At 47.4% G+C, this 15,120-nt stretch overlaps 1 protein-coding gene across 4 annotated transcripts in view; it reads left to right on the forward strand.

Annotated features, from left to right (window-relative positions):
- Positions 1-14,426, forward strand: part of FOXN3 (forkhead box N3) — a 141,465-nt gene extending 127,039 nt beyond the window's left edge. For 3 of the 4 annotated variants that reach the window (XM_044272819.1, XM_044272821.1, XM_044272820.1), the window contains exons 5-6: positions 8,028-8,136; positions 13,164-14,426. In XM_044272819.1, the coding sequence (XP_044128754.1) occupies positions 8,028-8,136; positions 13,164-13,701 (647 nt within the window). In that variant the 3' untranslated portion in view covers positions 13,702-14,426. Of the gene's footprint in view, positions 1-1,045; positions 1,112-8,027; positions 8,137-13,163 lie in introns of all 4 variants that reach the window. The other variant, XM_044272822.1, reaches the window with a different exon arrangement.
- The last annotated feature ends 694 nt before the right edge of the window (positions 14,427-15,120 follow it).

Consider the following 15,120-nt stretch of genomic DNA (forward strand, 5'->3'; position numbering starts at 1 on the left):
AGGGGTTATGGGCTCATTGGTTTTATAAATAAACATTTTTATGGTGTAGGGGCTAAACTTAAAAGGGTTGTCGAGGATTAGAAAAGTATGGCTGCTTGCTTCCCAAAACGAGACCACGCCATCCATAGGTAGTGTCAACTTGGCTTTATTGTAGCCATTGGAGCACAGCTGCAGTACCGCACGCAACCTGTGGACTGGGGTGGTGCGGTTTTTACAAGAAGGCAGCCATGTTTTTCTAATTCGGGACAACCCCTTTAATAGAAATTGTCGATTAGTCATAAATGCCGAACAAAAACGTCTTCTAAACTTTGTTTCTATTTGATATTTTTCTAAATGCATCCTGCAGTGTAAAGAATGGAGGTTTAGTATTGTGGTTGTCATGGTTACATCCAGGGTTCACCCTATGTGGCCTAGTATCTGTGTGAATGAGTATGGATACGATACAGCTTGAAGGACGGTTATTGTGTATACATATAGGCTGGAGCCTGGACATAGCTGTGACCAGGAGGATGAAAACCTCCATCCTTTACACTGCAGGCTGCATCCAGAGAACTTGAAACGGAGCAAAACAGAAATGTTCATATTACAAAATGAGTTTTCTTTTCATTGAGTGTAGCTGCTGTAGCAGAGGCACGAGGTTCAGAGGGCCTTATGGACAGGGGGCATCAGACCGTTCCTGGAGGCTAGACTTACTGCCAGAGACCATTGCAGAGATCAGCCTCTTAGATACCCGAAGCCCAAAGTACCTCATACCTCAGTGACAACACGAGGCTGCGTTGAAGCTCTATATTACATTATGATACTGGGCGTTTTAGGAGATTGTGGGGGGGGGGGGCTTGGGGGTTTGACCCGTGTCCTCTGCTCTGTGTGACGTCTCTTCTGTCCCTTTCCTTCCTCCGCTCTCGGATCATGTGACTGTTCGGCCGGTGGCCTGCGCCCCCTGGTGGTGGGCTACCTGCGTCTCTTCCCTGTCATAGAGTCTATAAGTTTAGTGTAAGATTTCACGCTGACGTTTAGTAACGTATCTGTTGGTTGATTTTCACAGATCCCGACATCGCCGCTGCCAGCGCCATGATGCTATTGAATTCTCCACATGATTTACACGCAGGTTGTGAGTAGACAGCGACACTACATGTGACTGACATTACAGCGGGAACCTATATCTACAGAGGTGGAATGGCCATTAGACCCTACAGGGAAATTTCCCGGACGGCCGATGCCCTAGGGGGCCACCAGAGTCCTCCTAATGGCCGCCACCTGGGTACTTAACGATGTGATGCTCTCAGCATTAATTAATGCTAGGAGCATGAGGTACTTACCGTATTTTTGGCCCTATAAGACGCATCGGCCAATAAGACACACACATAGGTTTTAGAGGAGGACAATAAGAAAAAAATTATTTTTCATTAGACCTCGGGTCAGACCACCAGTCAGATCCCCAGTGTTAATCAAACTTCAGATGACAGCCCCAATCAGACCCCCAATGTTAATAAGACCTCAGCTCAGACCCCAATGTGAATGACCCCCAATCAGACCTCAGATAAGAGCCCCATGCCTTTCATCAGCTCCCATATCAGCCCCCATTGCCATATTTCAGCCCCCATGGCCATGTTTCAGACCCCATAGCAGCCTCCATGCCTCTCATCAGTCACAGAACACAAAACAAAAAAAAAACACTTACCTCTCCTGCTCCCGGACGCCGCCGCTCCTCTCCTTTAGTGCAATCCTCTTCATCCTGCCTCCGGCTGTGCTGTGATCTGGCGCGCACAGCGTGAGGTTACAGAGTGCCCTCACACCGTGCGCAGCCTTCACAGCCGTGGACCAGGAAGCGGTGAGTACAGAGCCTTCACCGCTACCCGGTCCTATGGTACTAATAAGTGCTCATTAGTACTCACCCCCATAGGACGCAGGGACATTCCCCCCCCCCCCCTCCCTTTGGGGGGGAAAAATGCGTCTTATGGGGCGATAAATACGGTATGCCCCTGGCCGTGGCCACAGGTGCCCTCCTGAATTCCTGTACAGTGATGCAGTTTAATACTGCAGAGGGGGCAGCAGTAGTTTGTGCTGCACAGTGGGATTTGGTTCTGCGGGGGCGGTATTTTGTACTGCACAGTGGGATTTGGTTCTGCAGGGGGCGGTATTTTGTACTGCACTAAGGTACGATTAACCCCACCTACTTCTTGTCTACTTGTTTTGCCCGGCCTTCTGTCAGACTGGATCCACCTACAACACGGGGCCAATTTTAGGTTTTAGTTTTTTTTCCAGGGCCACTTTAAGTTTCCAGTCCACCCCTGTATTATCTGTGCAGCTTGTCTCTGCTACATCTATGGGGAACAGATCTGGAGTGAAACGCGTAAATCCTCCCAGCCTAGATACAAACTGTTCCCTTAGGTTCGAGCAGGGCACCACAAAGCCCAGCATAGCCCTGTGTATGTGTGGCGTCTGGGGATGTGTAGATGTGTTTTCACATCATGAATCCGACACGATGTATTTTATTAACTTACTGAATGGGTTTTCTAAGCGAGACCTTAACAGCACGGGGAGAATCCCAATGAGTCACTGCTTATTATCTGTGTCAGTCAGCTGGAGACGACGCCTTTCATGTCATTGTCGAGTAATCCAGAAATAGAGAGCGGCCATGACACACAGTAAATAATTATAATTCTCCACTGTAATAGAGGAAGAGCATCGCATTAAAGGGCCGGCACATTCACCAAGCAGCCATGTGTTCTAGTATTCACAAGAATGAAATGTGTCGGTGGAGAGAAGCGCCTGAAGTCACCGCTGCTCTCTAGTGAATGAATAGGCTGCATTCTCAGTGATGTCACCCCTGATCTCTAGTGAATGGATAGGCTGCATTCTCAGTGATGTCACCCCTGATGTCTAGTGAATGGCTAGGCGGCATTCTCAGTGATGTCACCGCTGCTCTCTAGTGAATAGATGGGCTTTATTCTCAGTGATGTCACCGCTGTTCTCTAGTGAATTGATAGGCGGCATTCTCAGTGATGTCACCGCTGCTCTCTAGTGAATGGATAGGCGGCATTCTCATTGATGTCACCGCTGCTCTCTAGTGAATAGATGGGCTGTATTCTCAGTGATGTCACCGCTGTTCTCTAGTAAATTGATAGGCGGCATTCTCAGTGATGTCACCGCTGCTCTCTAGTGAATGGATAGGCGGCATTCTCAGTGGTGTCACCGCTGCTCTCTAGTGAATGGATAGGCGGCATTCTCGGTGATGTCACCGCTGCTCTCTAGTGATGTATTCATGCCTAGAGATCAGCGATGACAAGTCCTTATACAATAGAAACAAACTCTCAGCTGCGATAAGTATTAAAGGGATTCTGTCGCCGGCCCCTTCCTTACTGCTCTGCCACTGTCTGGCTCTGTCAATCAAAGCAGCCGGGGAGGGGCTGACCACAGAAATAAGTGGAGCTTGGGTGCAACAGGAGCAATGGTGACGCCATAATTGCACCAAATTTGCTGATAAAAAAATAGTATCATAACTTAAGAACAAAGCCTTAATCAGGTGAACCACAGCTGTGTGTCTATGGATACAGAGGTCGCTGGTGACAGATTGCCATTAAGCCAGGAGTGGTTTTCAGCCTCTAAAGATAAACAATTTCCTGTCACTGACAGCAAGCGAAGATCTTGAAAACGGTGAGAATTTAATACAGCATAGGGATGATATAGCATTAGTGTGGGCTACTACCTCCAAGGCTGCAATGAGGGGGCACATAGCCAAAGACGTAATTCCAGACTCGAGCCAATCTCCTTCCTCAGTTATGAAGGAAAAATACTTGGAGGCAGAATTCCTCGTAAATAACGTCTTCCGCGGTATAGCATGTGGCCAAGGTGGATCCTTGCAATATGAATATTATAGTGTGGTAACCGGGTAGGACCCCTCTTTGATCGGCTTATACACTGTTAAGAGGTCCTGAAATTTGTGATCCTGGTACGCAGAGGGAGCATACCAGGGGCGGACTGGGAACTTAAAGTGGGAATGGGAATAAGCTAAAAGTACCCTCATGTTGTAGATGGGTCCACACTGACAGAAGGCGGGACAACAGAAGTAGGCAGGGCCAGCAATACCTTAGAGCAGCACAAAATACCGCCCCAACCAAATACCACAGTGCAGCGCAAAATTCTGCAAATCCAAATACCACAGTGCGACACAAATTTCCTCCCCAACAAAATATCACAGTGCAGCACAAAATACCACCCCAACCAAATACCACAGTGCGGCACAAAATACCGCCCCAACCAAAATACCACAGTGCGGCACAAAATACCGCCCCAACCAAAATACCACAGTGCGGCACAAAATACCGCCCCAACCAAAATACCACAGTGCGGCACAAAATACCGCCCCAACCAAAATACCACAGTGCGACACAAAATACCGCCCCAACCAAAATACCACAGTGCGGCACAAAATACCGCCCCAACCAAAATACCACAGTGCGGCACAAAATACCGCCCCAACCAAAATACCACAGTGCGGCACAAAATACCGCCCCAACCAAAATACCACAGTGCGGCACAAAATACCGCCCCAACCAAAATACCACAGTGCGGCACAAAATACCGCCCCAACCAAAATACCACAGTGCGGCACAAAATACCGCCCCAACCAAAATACCACAGTGCGGCACAAAATACCGCCCCAACCAAAATACCACAGTGCGGCACAAAATACCGCCCCAACCAAAATACCACAGTGCGGCACAAAATACCGCCCCAACCAAAATACCACAGTGCGGCACAAAATACCGCCCCAACCAAAATACCACAGTGCGGCACACTGGCTGATGGCTAAGAGGGGGACTTGGGCGTCTCTCTGGGCATCGGCCTACCGGTTAGTTTCCCTGTAGTGTCTGTGGCCAGTCCGCCCCTGGAGCATACTCCCATGTAAAATACCTTGAAGATCTGCATAGGTCCGGACCATCAGATCCACCTAGTATAGAATATTTTTTGGATTCTCTTGCCCTTCCGGGTCTTTCAGACAACCTGAGAGCATTGTTAGAGGTGGGGGTCCCAGATAATAGACTTTAACTAATTCTCCCCGATCCATCATGTAACGTAGCCTCAAATGTGTTTCCTGGCCCTTCCTAGTATCTACTCCGAGACAAAGGGGGTTCCGCAAAAGTTGGGCTTTGTGCATTAATCTTGTGCCGTTGAGACTCAGTAGGGCTGCAGGGTTATCCGAGCCTCCTGATAGGAGTCACGGGGGAGGGACTTGAGCGGGATGGGCCACAGTTTCATGAATTGGTTTCTTAGGTTACAGCGCTATCTTCCCATGGTGGGTATTTGCCCGAACGCCCTCGCAGTCCAGTGTCTATGGATTCACCAGTCCTGATGGATAGTTCTACCAGTTTATTACTTTTCTCTTCATCACGACCGAGAGACCTCATCTCTTCCCAGGTGGAGTCCCTTTATTTTGTCCACATTGGACAGATATTTTACACAGTCGCTCAATATGTCGAGGGGGGGGGGGGTAGCTTCCTGGGGGTCAGGACAGTGAGTGAACCCCTTCAGTATGTGTTCAGACTGCGCACTGATTGTGCTGGTCTCGTGGATCTTCAGAGGGTGACATGACACTTTACACTCGGTGCTGTATTAATGAATTGCTTTGCTTTTCTTTTAAAAAAGCACTCCCCCAAAAATCTTTATTCTCTGACCTGTTAGAAAGGTGCATGATGTACTTTGTAGTGAAGGCAATCTTCTTACCAGTGACTGCATTTGTGAGTTATAACCTCCCTTCTGACCCTCAGCTGTGTCATGTGACCAGCACTCTGACCCTCCAACTAACACAGGACAGGAAGTCGGTTACTTCTCTATCCTATGCTCCCATAGGATTACATAGAGAAACTGCCTTCCTGTTCACCCCTGCTGTGTCATTTGGAGAGTCAGAGTGCTGGTCACATGACACAGCAGAGGATCAGAGGGGAGGTACTGGTGAGAGGATTACCTTCTCTACAGTTCACATCATGTACCTTTCTAACGGGTCAGAGATTACAACTTTTTGTGGGAGTGCTTCTTTAAGGCCTCATGCACATGACCCTATGTATTTTGCGGTCTGCTAATTGTGGATGCACAAATACGGATACTACCACATTTTCTTGCGGATCCCTTTACTTCCGTGTACATCATGCACCTACATCATGCATTTTGCGGACATAGTCTATATTTATGCAGAACAGATATGTAGGTTCTGTGTGCTTTCCATATCCATATGTCCGTTTCGCAAAAAGATAGGGCATGTCCTAAACTTGGCCGCAAAATGCGGACCACGGGACCCGTTCAAGTCTATGGTCCGCAAAATAAATGCGGACAGCACACGAACCACAGGCGTCTTTGGCAGATCCACGACCACAAAGTCGACACGTCGTGTATGTGGGGCCTTATTCTGATGTCACTTTTTCTCAGCGCTTGCTGATGACATCACACTTCAGCGCTGCGCTTCTCTTTGATCACATGCTGTCCTATTCCTGTTATTTGTTAATGTTACGTAATTGCAAAAAATAATAAAAAAAAAGACAGAAACAGTTGACGATGTGAAACACAAAGTCTATCAGAAAGTTGCAGAATAATTTATTATAATGTCAACGGAGTTTCTGCATTTCTGATTCCAGCGGCTGGGATTTCATATCGGTCAGATTATTTATTTATTTTTTTCTCCTTGATGTTACCTCGCCATTGTGTCCTATGGTCCCTCGCGCGCAGTCCTCGTAGCTGGTGCCGTCCCCTCCCCCTCTCCGACCTGACATTCCCCGTTTCCTCCCGTCTCTTGTGATATCCTGGCTCTCTGTGAGAAATTTTTTGGGGGATCCCTCCTGGTAAATTTGTTGTGATGGGCGAGCGCCCCCGTTCCTGGCAGAGCCCCCGCCGGTCGTTATCACGGATAATAACGATCAGAGAGCTCCGCCTAATTTCAGGAATCTCGTCGCATGGAATTAAAATCCGCCGGCGGCAAATTATTCACCAACAGATGTCACTTCAATGAAAATTGTCAAAAATAAATTCAATATTATGATCAGCCGCACGTGTTTAGCTTAAACAGCGCAGACGGATCCACGTCTCGGCTGCAATTAGGCCTTGATTGTGCGCAGCTTGTGCCAGAGCCGGGTAATCGGAGGGCAGAGATTATGAATCACAAATCCGATGGAGGGGAGAGAGGGAGGTGGAGATGTCCCTCCTCACTATGTGTACATCACCTGTCCCTGGAGGCTTTCCATGTCGGATATGGATTTATAGTTGGAACTCGCTGTTCCTTTTAGGCTTAAAGGGCCGGTAACCCCAATATGTGATACAGGTACTGATCATGGGAGGTAGCAACGGCTGCAGTGAAGATCTCCATTACTAGTCCATCCTCAGTCTACCGCACAGTCAATGGGAGAGCAGGTGCCAACACTGCCAGCTTCATGTCAGCCTATGACGGGGATTTCTGTAGACAGGGCGTCCCCCCATTATGGAAAATCAGGGGACGTGGTGGGTTTAGTGACAGGTTTAAACCTTGGAAAGGTATGAATGGCTGATCTTACCCCTGCCAGATAATGAGGAATCTCCAGGGCTCAGTCGTGTGATACATCGTGACGCCTCTGATGTGTCACCAGATTTAAGATTATTGCAACACTGATAATCTGTGTCTCCTACAATCCCATGCATCATTTTTCATCCAGAGCCTCCTGGTTCATCAGTAGAATACCAGAACTACAGTGAGGATCCGCAGGAGAGAAGCGATTCGTTTGTGGAAAGCTGGGTGACAAGTCCACTTCTGTTGCTATAGGCCAAAATGAATGATATTTATGGACTGGCCTTCTCATACAGTAGTCGCTGCTCCAGCCACAAACCATTCTGTGTATGAACCAGGAAAAAACTGGAAATGGTCTTGTTTTTGTTTAGGGCCGGGCTTGCAGGATATTGCCCTTTGTCTGGATGCCGGACCTTGTATAGTGGTAACGTTGGTTTGTAGGGTCCCCCCAATGTTCTGCCGGATACTGACAATCCCTCTCCTTCTGTCTCCACAGTTTCTCCTGGAGTGATACAAAATGGAGCCCGCGTCCTCAGCAGAGGGATCTTCCAGGGCGTCAGACCTTTACCAATCAACCCTATTGGAAGTATGGCTGCTGCTGTAAGGTATGTACACCGCCATTCTGGTGATGTCATCGTCTGGATACACCTTCTGATCATTACCCCATGTAACCATGCCCAGCGATCTGCTGGCAAACAATCATCTCCTCATGCGCACAGGGGCGTGCTGCCAACCATAATGGTGGTAGAACAGCTGCCCGTGTAAATGGGCCCTTAAAGGGGTTGTGCCATGGAAAATGAAATTTTTTCAGACCAGCACCTGGATCTGAATACTTTTGTTTTTGCATGTAATTAAAAACTTAGTATAGCCGCTGAGCTATAAAATCTATCTGTATGCCGCCACTTTTTGTTCTTATGTGTTTGCCAGTCTCGCTGAGCTGGGTCGAACGTGCTCAGTTTAAGGCAGGGATGCTCGCCCTGCGGCCCTCCAGCTGTTGTAAAACTACAACTCCCATCATGCCCGGCTGTAAGATGATAGCTGTAGTCTGTCCGGGCGTACTGGGAGTTGTAGTTTTGCAACATCTGGAGGGCCCCAGGTTGGGCATCCCTGGTTTAAAGAAAACCTGTCACCAGGATTTTTTTGCATGGAGCTGAGGACATGGGCTGCTAGATGGCCGCTAGCACATCTGCAGTACCCAGTCCCCATAGCTCTCTGTGCTTTTATTGTGCTAAAAAAAACGTTTTGATCGTTATGCAAATGATCAGATATGTGTCCTGTATCCGGAGATGAGTCAAGCGGAAAGGAGCCCAGCACCGCCCCGCGTCCTCCGAATCTCCTCCTTGCTGGCTGACGTCACAGAGCTGGAGCGCCGAAATCTCGCGGTGCGCGAGCTAGCGCATGCGCAGTGTCGGCATCATGTTCATTCCCTGTGCTGGCATCAGCACAGGGAACGAACTACGCATGCGCTAGCTCGCGCATCGCGAGATTTCGGCGCTCCAGCTCTGTGACGTCAAATGTATTTTGTTTCCATGTCCGTTCCATTTTTATTTTTGCAGATCGGTTGCGGACCCGTTCATTTCAATAGGTCCACAAAAAATGCAGACAGCACAGTGTGCTGTCCACATCCGTATTTCCGTTCCGTAGCCCCGCAAAAAAACATACATGTCCTATTCGCCTCCGTTTTGTGGACAAGGATTTATTATTATTTTTTTAGATAAATCTTTATTTATACGTTTTCAAATACAACATATAGTCATTACCATTGCATATAACATATAACATTCTTTTCCACCCCAAAACCCAATCAAATTTTATTGGGTGGACAAGGATTGATATTGTTACGGATGCAATCACGCGGACATCAGCCGTATTTTTTTGCATACCGCAAAATACATACAGTTGTGTGCATGAGCCCTTTATCTTCAACTGTCACCAGCCATATCTACTGTTAGGCCTCTTTCACACGGGCGTCATGTTTTTTGCCCGGATAAGAGGCGTGTGCGTTGCGGGAAAATGCGTGATTTTTCCGCACGAGTGCAAAACATTGTAATGCGTTTTGCACGCGCGTGATAAAAATCAGCATGTTTGGTACCCGAACTTCTTCACAGAAGTTCGGGCTTGGGATCGGGGTTGTGTAGATTGTATTATTTTCCCTTATAACATGGTTATAAGGGAAAATAATAGCATTCTGAATACAGAATCCATAGTACGATAGCACCTTAATCCACTTGCTCGCGCAGCCGGCATCTCTTCTGTCTGTCTTCTGTGCTGTGTGCTGGAAAAGGACCTGTGGTGACGTCACTCCGGTCATCACATGGTCCATCACATGATCTTTTACCATGGTGATGGATCATGTGATGACCGGAGTGATGTCACCACAGGTCCTTTTCCTGCACAGAAGACAGACAGAAGAGATGCTGGGCTGCGCGAGCAAGTGGACTAAGGTGAGTTAAATTATTATTATTTTTAACCCCTCCAGCGCTATTGCACTATGCATTCTGTATTCAGAATGCTATTATTTTCCCTTATAACCATGTTATAAGGGAAAATAATAATGATCGGGTCTCCATCCCGATCGTCTCCTAGCAACCGTGCGTGAAAATCGCACCGCATCCGCACTTGCTTGCAGATGCATGCGATTTTTCACGCAGCCCCATTCACTTCTATGGGGCTTGCGTTGTGTGGAAAACGCACAATATAGAGCATGCTGCGATTTTCATGCAACGCACAAGTGATGCGTGAAAATCCCCGCTCATGTGCACAGCCCCATAGAAATGAATGGGTCCGGATTCAGTGAGGGTGCAATGCGTTCACTTCACGCATTGCACCCACGTGCAAATCTCGCCCGTGTGAAAGGGGCCTTAGAAGCTGTGGCAGTTACAGGGAGAGAGATCTGCAGCAGAAAGGACACACCCCCTGAGCTGCCAGCCTGAGAAGATAGCAAAGGAATGAATAGTGAGATCTCTGGATCCATATGAGGCACAGGGCTGGTTCTAGGTTGTTAGAAGGAGCCATGGCATAAACCCTTTAAATTTTGGATTTGTGTTGCCTCCGTCAGCTGGAAACTTTTTTTTTTTTTGTTCTTTTTCTACGGAGGGATGGAGGAATAGACCCGGCGCGCTAACTTTATGTCAACCAGTGTGGAAACATTTAGCGCTTTCTGCCCCGAGGTTGTTTCCAGCAACATCCTGCCATGAGCACAGTGCTGTGAACTGAGGGCAAACTTAAAGGGCCGGTGTCCACCCTTGATGTTAAAAAAATATATATATATTTAATTCCAGGGAAACCCCTTTAACCAGTTGGCATGATGGTTGTCTACCCTGATACACTGAAGCAAAGTCTCAGCTGTGAGGAGTTTTGTGTGCCTTTTCAGTCCCTTGGTGTGTAGAATGCTCAACTTCACTGACAGCAGGCAGAGATCTTGAGAAAGGTGAATAACTAAGACTAAATCTAAAGAAAGTGGCGGAATATTTCTTTATACAAGGGTCAAAGGGGTTCACCGGGCTTTTATTATTGTTTAAACTATCCTCAGGATAGGTCATCAATATCAGATCGGCGAGGGTCAGACACCCGGCACCACACTGATCAGCTGTATGAGGACACAGCGCGCGCCGTGCACACGTGCCGCCTCCTGTCTCTCTTCCTTTCCGCTGCTGCTGTCTATCTATAGCAAAGACCATAGACTGCAGCAGCGGACAGGAAGAGAGTAGGGAGACGGCACGTGTGCACGGCGCGCGCTGTGTCCTCATACAGCTGATCGGCGGGGTGCCGGGTGTCTGACCCTCGCCGATCTGATATTGGTGACCTATCCAGAGCATAGGTCATCAATTTAAAAAGCCCGGTGAACCCCTTTAACCCTTGTATAAAGAAATATTTCGCCACTTTCTTTAGATTTAGTCTTAGTTATTCACCTTTTTTCAAGATCTCTGCCTGCTGTCAGTGAAGTTGAGCATTCTTCACATCAAGGGACTCAAAAGGCACACAAAACTCCTCACAGCTGAGACTTTGCTACAGTGTATCACAATCATGCTAACTGGTTAAAGGGGTTTCCCTGAAATTAATTGTTGATGACTTCGGTTTCATGCACACGACCGTGTCCGTTTTTCAGTCTGCAAATTGCGAATCTGCAAAACATGGATACCGGCCGTGTGCATTCTGCACTTTGCAGAACGAGACATCTGGCCCACAACAGAGCAGTCCTATGCTTTTACTTGATACGGACAAGAATAGGACATGTTCTATTTATTTTTTTTCAGAACCAGGGCGGCACACTGAGTGCTGTCTGCATCTTTTGTGGGTTAATGGGTCCGCATCTGACCCGCAATAAATGCGGACCCTAACCACGGACTCGTATCCTCAGGATAGGTCATCAATATCTGATTTGTGGTTGTCATACACTCTCCCCCCCCTCCCCCAACCGATCAGCTGTTTAAAGTGACCTCTGCCTCTTCATACTATACCAGTCACAGCGCCATACACTGTTTAGTGGCTGTGCTTGGTATTGCAGCTCAGTCCCATTCACTTGAATGAGCTACATAAAGGCCATGTGACAAGTAAGTTCCCGCAGCTCTTGATTAAGCGCCATGGCCCTTTCTACAGCTGATCTGCGCAAGCGCGGAAAGTCGGACCCCCCAACGATCTGATATTGATGACCTATCTTTTTTTTTTTTATGTTTTTTTAAAATATTTAGGTCTTGAAAAAATCTCTTTAATACTGCAGCAGCTTCCCTGTCCTGGATTCCAGGTTGACTGATATTGTCGACACTATTACATTGTAACAAAGCCTCAGCTGTTTGATAAGAACTAGGTCAGAACTAAACACCAGATTGGAGGAAAACGGATACATATCTGACCCCGTGACCGCTTATATTAAAAAAATAAAATGTAAAAAATCGCCCAGTATGAGCCACTTCTAATGTCTCGTTAGTGAAGGGTTCTTTTCTTCTTTATAATTCTTATCTGAAGCTGAGAATCTGCCCTGTGGCTACAAAATAAATAGCATGGCATGGAATATTTATAAGGCCGGACGGCCGCGTTTATTGGAATATCATTCTGTCTAATAGACCCCGGAGGATCAAATATATTCTAGGAAGATGCAAGACGGGGGAGGCGCGGCGCGCAGACTAAGTGCGCGATACCAGAGCGGGGCGGGGAGAGCAAAGGAAATAGAGCAACGTACAAAATAGTCTGGAGTTTAAAAAAATCTGATCTTCTCCACAGTAGAACCACACACCTTATACTACAGTTACAGCTGCTCTACCTATTACTGCTGACAACCAGACGCTATTTGATGTTTGTGAGGTTGTCACAGCCCCGCCCTCTGTTAGTGACATCACTGAATACACTAGTAATATCATTACATTGTGATCAGACAGGAGACCCACATGCCTTACAGTATCAGCTATTGATCTATTACTGCTGACAACCAGCCTGTATATTACGTCTGTGAGGTTGTCACAGCCCCACCCCCACTGGACCATGATGCTTTTCAGCAGAGCTGCAGTAAAACTTTGTCTATTGTTCTTGATGATTTAGATCCCATTTGTCCTCGCCCATTACCAGTCCTGATCCACACAAGTGTCTGTCCTCTCCGTGGTGCGTCCTGACCTCTGTTCCTTCTTTCTCTTTACAGGAATGGGATCGGAAACTGCCGCATGAGGACAGAGAGCGAGCCATCGTGTGACTCCCCGGTAGTCAGCAGTGACCCCAAAGAGGACCACAATTACAGCAGCGCCAAATCTGCCATCAAAAGAAGCTCATCCCCTGCCAGCGACTCAGTCTCGTCCTCCTCCGCCGACGACCATTATGAGTTCGCCGCCAAAGTCTGCCGGGACGGCTGTGACATCAGCTTCCAGAGCCACGAGAGCTTCAGCGAGACAGAGGAAGATGACAAAAAACAGATAAAGAAAGAGCCCAAGGATTATCTCGGGGACAGCGGCTACTCCTCCCAACACAAGAAAAAGCAGCACCTGCTGAAAGTGCGACGGATCCCCAGCGACGCCCTGCCCCTGAAAAAGAGACGCACAGAAAAACCGCCCGAGAGCGACGACGAGGAGATGAAAGAGGCGGCCGGCTCTCTCTTACACTTGGCGGGAATCCGGTCTTGTTTGAATAACATCACCAATCGGACGGCCAAAGGGCAGAAAGACAAGGAAACGACGAAAAACTAGAGGAAAATCCGATTTTGGTGAACTTTGGACCGTTTCCTTACGCACGTCAGGAATTTTAACAATTTTGTGGCAATATCAACCATATTTTTCTTTTTCCCTTATTCTTAATTTTATTTTTGGGGGTGGGGTGGGTTCCCTTATAGTGTTTTATTTTTTAAAGGATATTGAAGCCATAGAACTCAGCCAACTTATAAACACTTTTCATTTACCGAAAAGGAATAAAAAATGTCAAATACCAAAATTTTACAGTCACAGTCGCCAAACAAGCAGGCGGTGACAAAACAAAAAAATTACAACCCCCAAGATGGAAATTGGTGCACCGACCCTCTGGGGGGCTTAGGACGCAGGGTGCTGTTCCCGGATCCCGCAGCCTTCCTTTTTATCTTCCTCCGGCGGTGCCCACGGTTCTACAGCAGATTCGGTAACAACGTCGCCGCTGCCGCCAAGCCTTCTGTGCCATAGATCTGACCCGTAACCTTCTCCCTTTTTTTTTTTTTTTTTTCGTCGTCCCCCACCTGGATGCAAAGAAAAGAAGGAAAAAAAATCATGGAGTCCTACAGTGTTGCCAATTGCTATTGTATTCAAATTATCACAACGTAATCCTTTCCGGATTAACCCGTTTACTCCCGGACCGAATGCTGCCAATCGGTGACAAAGCTAAGGAAACCGCATACAGACGACTGCCAGAACGACGCGGATCACAAACAACCCCCCCCCCCCCCCCCCCCCCCCCCGGCTGATGGAAACGAAAAAAAAAAAAAAACTACAAAGCGCTATGGAACCTGCCGCCAGTATTCAGCTGCCACGAAGCGCCTAGAATCAGGTCGACCACCAGAAACCACAATCGTTTCACACACAGGTGCATGGATCTCATGACAAGAAACAAGTTCTGGGGCTTTATTTTACTTTTTTTTGTTTTTTCCAGAGACGAGCGCCGTTCTTGTAAGGTAAATCTGTATTTAGCATGACGCATGGATTATTTTCATATAAATAGAGAAAAAAAAAAAGGCAACGCCTCTAATGTTAGGCCCAGGGCCTGGACTTCAGTTACCCCTGCCCCTGTTATTTTTTATCAGATTTTTTTGGAAGCAGGTTTCTAAGGTCTAACCTTCTTCAGGGACACACATTTGACTGTTGGGGAACTTCTTCTCTCTGCAATATAATAATAATTACAGCTCATCCTCTCGTCGGGCTCGGATCTGCCTTGTCTTTATATTCAGCCCAACATACAACCCTACTGTGCTTCTCTGTTATATAGAAAAAAGAGTTTATGTCCTTTATGTCTTATCGGATAACATAAGGCAATAATATGTTGGTAAACTGGGCAATGACGGCGGCTGGCGGGGTGCTACAAGCTTTACTGGTTCAGAGAGTTCTGCTCCTGCGGGTCGTCACGTGCGTCTTCTGCTCGCCTTCATG

Source organism: Bufo gargarizans, chromosome 11 (genome assembly GCF_014858855.1).
Source record: "Bufo gargarizans isolate SCDJY-AF-19 chromosome 11, ASM1485885v1, whole genome shotgun sequence".
NCBI lineage: Eukaryota > Metazoa > Chordata > Amphibia > Anura > Bufonidae > Bufo > Bufo gargarizans.